Source organism: Atractosteus spatula, chromosome 9, assembly GCF_055471065.1.
Source record: "Atractosteus spatula isolate fAtrSpa1 chromosome 9, fAtrSpa1.hap1, whole genome shotgun sequence".
Classification (NCBI taxonomy): domain Eukaryota; kingdom Metazoa; phylum Chordata; class Actinopteri; order Semionotiformes; family Lepisosteidae; genus Atractosteus; species Atractosteus spatula.
Window position 1 is genome coordinate 24,420,283 of NC_142714.1, and position 7,346 is coordinate 24,427,628.

The 7,346-nt window shown below is 39.9% G+C and overlaps 1 protein-coding gene across 2 annotated transcripts; it reads right to left on the reverse strand.

The window, feature by feature from the left end:
• Window positions 1–403: 403 nt before the first annotated feature.
• LOC148828450 (DNA excision repair protein ERCC-6-like) lies at window positions 404–6,133 on the reverse strand. 2 transcript variants are annotated; one of them, XM_088926019.1, is made up of 2 exons: window positions 6,108–6,133; window positions 404–4,073 (listed from the first exon to the last, which is right to left on the reverse strand). In XM_088926019.1, the coding sequence occupies exon 2, from the start codon at window positions 3,986–3,988 to the stop codon at window positions 404–406; it is 3,585 nt and encodes a 1,194-aa protein (XP_088782145.1). In that variant the 5' UTR covers window positions 3,989–4,073; window positions 6,108–6,133. The 2 variants fall into 2 exon arrangements, with proteins under 2 accessions (XP_088782145.1, XP_088782144.1); XM_088926018.1 differs by lacking the exon at window positions 6,108–6,133 and having other exon boundaries at window positions 404–4,108.
• Between the last annotated feature and the right edge of the window lie 1,213 nt (window positions 6,134–7,346).

Here is a 7,346-nt window from a genome sequence, read left to right on the forward strand (position 1 = left end):
AAGATGATGTCACAATGGCAAAGATGGATGAATTAATGAACCAATGGGGAGGGAGAACAACCAAAATCAGGAAGTGTGAAAGATATTATCAAAACAAACACACATGGACCACACTGGGATGTAACATCTAGATATATACTGTAGTAGCCCTTGTGTCTACTCAAGTAAAAGTGTGTGCTGTATTAACGTACATTTTTATCTGATGAAAGATCCTACTCTGGTCTGAATTCCTCTGTATAAACTGATGCTAAAGAAATGGGAAACTTTTCCCTTATTCCAAACAATGTAACAATTCTACAATTATTAGACTTAACATATAAATATAAACACTGTGATACCCCTAACACTAATCGATATGTACTCTCAGAAATGCTTGTAAATTTCCTGTTTTCTTCAGATCAGACTAGACCCTGTTTATTTCTTTTACATTTAATTTTAAAACTTGCTTCAAAAGTATATCTACTTCTTGCTGTCTGCCTTTCCTTTCCAGTTTTACTGCTTGATTAAGTAGAGCTTTACGCACATCTATAAGGGTTTTTTCAATGACCTTTTCAGATTCCTGATCGGAAGAGCCCTGCATACTCCATGTATTTGAGTGGCTGCAATCACTATTGGAATCGTCTTTACTAGTTAACAATTTGCTGGGGAGATCATGGACCATGCAGCCCCCTTCACATCTTATCTGATCATTCTCATTACTGGCTCCCTTTGTCATTAGGGTTCCTTCTACAGTTCTCAGCTGAGGAGATTCTGCTTCAGGATTTTTCTCTTTTTTCTCATCTGTGTTTCCTGCTTTTTGTTCATTGGCTTCCAGGTCCTTTCCATTGCTGCGACTGACTGAGGCACTTTCAAAGGGCACAGGCATCCAGTCCACACCATCAGGAAACAGTGGTGGCACATAACCTTTGTTTGACACATCAGCCTCTGTTGGTTCATTAAGGTATTGAAGGATCTGAAAAAAGCTGTCTTCTCCATAATCTGTGGCCTGTTCCTGTACCTCTTTATATGTAAACTGCACAGGAGATGTTCCTCCACCACTAGTCATATTGGCATTCACAGAAATCATCTGTCTTTCTAATAAAGCTAATATTGTGCTTAAGTTGTGGTCCAGGTCATCATTTTCTAAGCATGATTCAAACAATGGATCGTTTTCATTCATACAGACAGGGAATGGATCATTCAGCAGGTCATCCAATAAAAGAGAGGCCCTCTTCTCTCCTGACAATTCAGGTTCTTCAAAGTTAACAGTAGGTTGTATGTGGCTTTCAGTTCTCTTTACCTTGTCAGAAGGTAGAGTGTGTTCAGTGGGATTTTGTTCTCCTGTACACTCTTCATAAAAATGCAATTTCCTTGCACACTGGGTTGTCATCTCTTTCTGTCCAGCTATATTTTCAAAGAATACAGGGCTTTTAGCACACTGAGAAATGGTCAATGCAGCCCTGCCTTCACTGCATGGCTTGTCCTGTAAAGAAACAGCTTCAGTTTCATTAGAAGGTGATTTATTGTTACTGTCGATTAGAGATGACATTGAACTTGAAGTCCTAGAATAATTACACAGTATAGGCAATTGTACTGGTGTCTGATGACCTGACTGCTCAGACAGCATAGACACATCATTTGTTCCTGTAGTATTTCCATTATGGACAACAGGTTTAATGGAGTCAGTTTCTAACACTTTTGTTAGATTTGTTTTCTCACAGTCCTCAGCACCAAGCCTTTTTGATTGTTGGGCTGGAGTGGATGTCATAATTAAATCAGAACCTGGCACATTGAAAGACAAATGGGTGGCTTTCTGAAATTCCAGATTAGTTGCAATTTCACTACCTGTTTCTACACTTTCATCACTCCTATCAACGGCAGATGGCTCATCTCCAGTTAAGTCAACAATTGCAAAGACATTCTTTCTGTCTTTGTTAATGGATTTTGTGGTCAGTTTGTGCCCAGTATGAAAATTGTCTTCATTCATGGAGAGATCTTTTTTACTCCTGGCAGCGCTGTGGATGAGAGCTGAAACTTTGCATTTGTTCACAAGTTTGGTACCTTGTTGAGAATCTCTCAATTCTGTGTCTTCTATGGGATCTGAGTCACTGTCAGTGGAGTAAGAAGATCTTTTTCTCTCCTTTTTTTTCTTCTTTGTACTAAACCCTGTTTTGTGACAAAAGCGGTGCAGTTCTGCTTCCTTTTGCTCCTGGGGTTTTTGCACTTGAAGTTGATCTGTATTCTGTCCTGATTCTTTGTTAAAATCATTTTCCCTGGAGGCTGAGAAAAAGAAGTTGTGATCTGAAATCCCAGACATTTTCAGGGTGTGCAGGTAAGCTAAATGATCACCTAAGGTTTTGTCCGTCTCTTGATGATCACAGTGCAGGGTCTGGAAGAGACGTTGTGTGGAAGAAGATTTTGTGTCCCCTAATGTAAAAAACTGTTTCATGTCTTGTTTGTTGAAATACTTGATAAAATTCCTATTCTCACCCATTGGCTGTCTGAACAGTGAGTTTTTGAAAATCTGACTGCGGTATTTTATTTCCTCGATCGTCCCACAGGTAATCAGTCTGTAAACGATCACATCTTTCTGCTGTCCAATTCTGTACATTCTGTCTAAAACCTGACTGTCTGTGGCAGGATTCCAGGATGGATCAACAATGACCACCCGATTGGCAGCTGTTAGATTGAACCCTACTCCTCCTACTTTAGTTGTCAGTAAGAAGACTGTATACTGGCTCTGTGTCTGAAACAACGTGACACGCTGGTGACGTTCGGCAGCAGAAAATACTGTCCCATCTACTCGTAGCAACTTAAATTCTCTTTCTTTCAAAATGCGCTCAATAATATCCAGCATTTTTACAGATTGAGAGAAGACAAGAACTCGATTACCCTCCTCTCTGAGCCTTTCAAGTAAAGCCACAAGGAATGCTATCTTTCCTGATTCTTGAATAAGATTTTCACTTGGAAGCTGGAACATGTTATTCTCATCAAAGTCCTCGATAAATTCGCTATGTGAAAGATCTAAACCCAACTCATCCCAGTCAAGCAACTCACTGTATTCTCTGACAGTAAGCAATCTAGGATGATTACAGATTTTCATCAGACTACCGCGGCCAGTTAACTTGAAGTCAGCAAGACATCTAGTTGAAATGAACTTTTTATACAGTCTCTCTTGTAAGGGGCTGAGATAAACCCACACCACAAGATCATTCTTCTTGGAAATCTGGGCCATCTTGACAGAATCAGTAGCAACCTGATTCTCTTTGTCTGACTCTTGCTCTTTGCTTTCTCTCTGAACGTCTTCTTTTGTTCTCCTCAGGTAGTAGGGCTTTATCATTTCCGTCAAGCTCTCTGATGTCTGAAGGCCCAATGCTTTCTCTGAGGGACTGGCATCCTTCTCCTTTCCTCTCATTATTGGCTCCTCGTACAACTTTCTAAATGTTGGGTACGTACCAAGGAGACTTCCCTGGGAGGCAAGGTGAAACACAGACCACAGCTCTTGGAGGTTGTTCTGCACTGGTGCACTGGAGAGCAGAAACCGGGTCTTTGCTGGGATCACATCTGCTGCTTTAAATCTCTTGCTAGATTGGTTTTTGATCTCATGAGCTTCATCAAAAATCACACAGTCCCAAACAAATGCTTCTTCGTTATTGGTGGAGAATGTCTGCAAGTTAGTAAGTAACATTTTGTATGTGGTTAGGAGCACATCTCCTGTTTGCTTCACTTCGTTCAAATTCCTTACTCGATGTTTGTTTGTGGAATGAAAGGTAAAGATATTTATATCCGGTGTCCATTTTTTTAACTCTTCAATCCAGTTCTTCAGCAGTCCGAAGGGCATCACAAGCAGGACAGATTTAATTTGCTTCATGTTTTTCATTCCGGCCAAAAACATAACAATCTGGACAGTTTTTCCCAAACCGGGGTCATCAGCTATAATCACACCCTTTTTATTTTTTTTGTATGCTTCATAAAGGAAAGCCAGTCCTTTTTTCTGGTGCTCATACATTTTGTCAAATAATGATTTAGGTAGTAAAAATCCACTATTGAGGACATCCACTGACTGCTCCTGGGCTGCCTCTTCCAGCAGTTCCCTGCTTTGTTTCCGCTCCATATCTTGTTGATAACGTATTTGACCTATAGAGGAAAATGGACAATTTCCATGAGGTCTTGTCCCAGCTGCCTCACTATGAACTAAGGATGCAAAATACATTTTATTTTCTTCACCACAGCTCATCATTTCCAGTCTCAGGCCTTTATGGCTGGTTAGTTTCTGAAATGACAGATTCTGAGATTGCACACAGTTTTGTGGTGGTTAAGGGATCAGTTTTGGTTCTGCCCTGATAAGTCTGAGTCTGATGTGATAAGTATGATTGCAGTGCTGGAAGATGTGCCGAAACAGATGGAAGTACTGTAGCTGAAAAGAAATATGATAGCAGATTTTGGAGAAAGTATCAGGACTGGTCAGGCCATTAGGAGGCCAAAATAAGTCCGTTAATGCTTAATTATCACTCTGGGTTAAAAGTGACCCACTGAAATCCTTACTAATTGACTTTCAAGTCAAAATAAGCCAAAGGATGGACAGGTGACCTGTAGGCTCTGGGTACTCCTGTTTTATAGGTGCTTTCGGGGATGCATTTTTATGGGTGTTTGTATTTTTATGGGTATAAAGGCAGGGCCGTCTCAAACGGGGGGGCGAAGGGGGTGGACGCCCAGGGCCCTGCGATTTGGGGAGCCCAGAGCCGGCAAGCCCCCCCCACCATCCCCAATCCCGCTTCACACACTCGCATAGAAATAGAAATACATACATACATGTTTAAATATTTTAATAAAGTGACACACACTTTTATTTTAACTCAAGATGAAATTGAAAGTTAGTGGGAGAGCAGATGTTTTATTCAGAACTGGAGGCGTGTCCCGCACTAACTACTGTACATCATAGGCCATCAGTTGCCAGCTAAAAGTGATTGCGGCAGAACTAAACTAGCTTCGGAAAAAGTTAGCCGGTGGAAAACTGGCGAGCACAAGCAGAGATAGGGACAAATTTTGAAAATACTGCAGTAGGTGCGAGAAAAGAAAAAGGAAGCAGAAGAGTGAGGATACAAATGTGGCCTTTGAAGGGTCTTCGAAAGGTTCACTGTAAAAACCAGGAGCAAAGAAGAAATGGACTTGGGTGGTGATCTCGAGCATGACAAGGATGCTAGCATTGAGACACCTGAAGGTACTGATAGCATTAGCGACAACGGCGATTAGTAATTGTGTTCGGTTCAGTATGTCTGTTTGCGCAGGCCAGTCAGGTAGCTATTTCATCACCTCAACGCTGCTCCCTGCCGCCACCAGTACACACAAGAACCCCCCCACCCTGGGGCCTGCCCACCCCTTGAGACGGCCCTGTATATAGGTGATATTTTTTTTTGATAGCCTTTCCTTGCAATATCTATATAGCAATATAATGTGCATAATTTAGCAATATTATATATATATTTAATGAAGAAGATGTTTTTGTTATAGTTGTTTATCATACAAGTAAATAAACATGGTTTTATCATTGTTCCATTTTAAATCCCACAAATAAACATAATAATAAATATATTTTTTAAAATGGTTCAAAGGCCCAATCTAAATTTATTAAAAAAGGAAAGTTTGGAATCCAATTTAATTTATGTTGTTAGTGGCAATACCACCAACATATCAAATACATTTATGAAACAAAGTGAATGTGGTAATGATTTCTGAGCTGTTTTTATTTTAAATTAAGGTTCGGTATTGTATAATCTGCTACAAAGGCTTTATCTAATGTTTTCACACAGTAATACCTATACTAACTCCAGTCCTGAACATATGAACATAAGAAAGGTTACCAATGAAAGGAGCTTATTTTGTCCATCTGACGCTTTGGGTAGCTAGAAACAAATTTATGCAAGGATCTCCATCATTGTCGTAAGGTAGCTTGTTCCATATTCCCACAGCCACCACTGGGTTATTTGAGTGACCAATGTGTGTGCAGGTTTTCCTTTAAGCTCAATCTTTCACAACAAAATTGAACTGATTATTGGCTTAACCGGAGAACAGTTAAGTCAGTAGTTCTTAAGGTAGCCACCTGATTTAAAGACACTTATAAATTGTACTGTACTGCAGGCCTCAAAGACTGGAGCTGGGAGTTCCTGCACTAGATTTTTTAATCAAACAGTAGCTTTCTCCACTTAAATTTGGTTAATCAGAGACATTCTTAAAAATATTTATCATAATGATCAGCATTTTATATAGTTGCTATAGACAAATTTGCAACACCAAGGGAATGTTAACGTTCTAAATCATTGGAAAATAGACTTGGATCCACATTGTCCCATCATTTAGGCTTGTTACATTGAAATGTACCTAATGTGGTGTCAAACACATTGCAGTTACTATGAGTAGCCATTATTACCGCCTTCTGAAGTTGCAACATATACTAAATGACATAACTAGTATGAAAATACCTCGTACCTCAGTGAAATTGGAAATGCAGGAATTCAACACCAGCAATTCCAACACAGTGCTACTTTTTATCCGTATGGTGGCAACAGAGACCTGCAAAACACCGTAAAGCAAAAAAATATTTTCACAACAGCTACAAATCTCCTTTTGAACGTACCCTAATCTCCTTTTTCAGCTCTTCTCTCTGAAGGTAATTTGGTTTTACAGAGGGCATCATTTAAATGAAAGTCAATAGCACTGCAAATGTAAATGATGCCATTACTGAGGAAACACAGTGACTTTTAGTTATGGACAGGAATTTGCTTCTAATTGTAGATTCAGAGAGGTTAAAATGACTCTTTTGGCCGAAACAAGAAATTCCTTGGAATTTGATTAAGAGACTACTAAATCTTTACTCATTTGTTTATGCATGTATTTATGACTGATAGCATTACAAAAAGCTTTCAGTTACAGTATACAGTATGCAGATTATTGTCTCTGTAATTCCCAGGAACTGTGCAATGCACACTCCTCGAACATATGACAAAAACATATGAAAAAATACAATTAAATAGTTGATTGTTTTACTCAGACAAGTCCAGACTGGGCATTTGGGTAATAATAATAACAATTAATAATTGCTTACACTTATATAGCGCTTTTCTGGACACTCCACTCAAAGCGCTTTACAGGTAATGGGGACTCTCCTCCACCACCACTGTGCAGCATCCACGTGGATGATGTGACAGCAGCCATAGTGTGCCAGAACGCTCACCACACACCAGCTATTAGTGGGGAGGAGAGCAGAGTAATGTAGCCAATTCATACAGGGGGATTATTAGGAGGCCATGATTGGTAAGGGCCAATGGGAAATTTGGCCAGGACACCGGGGTTACCCGCCCTGGGATTTT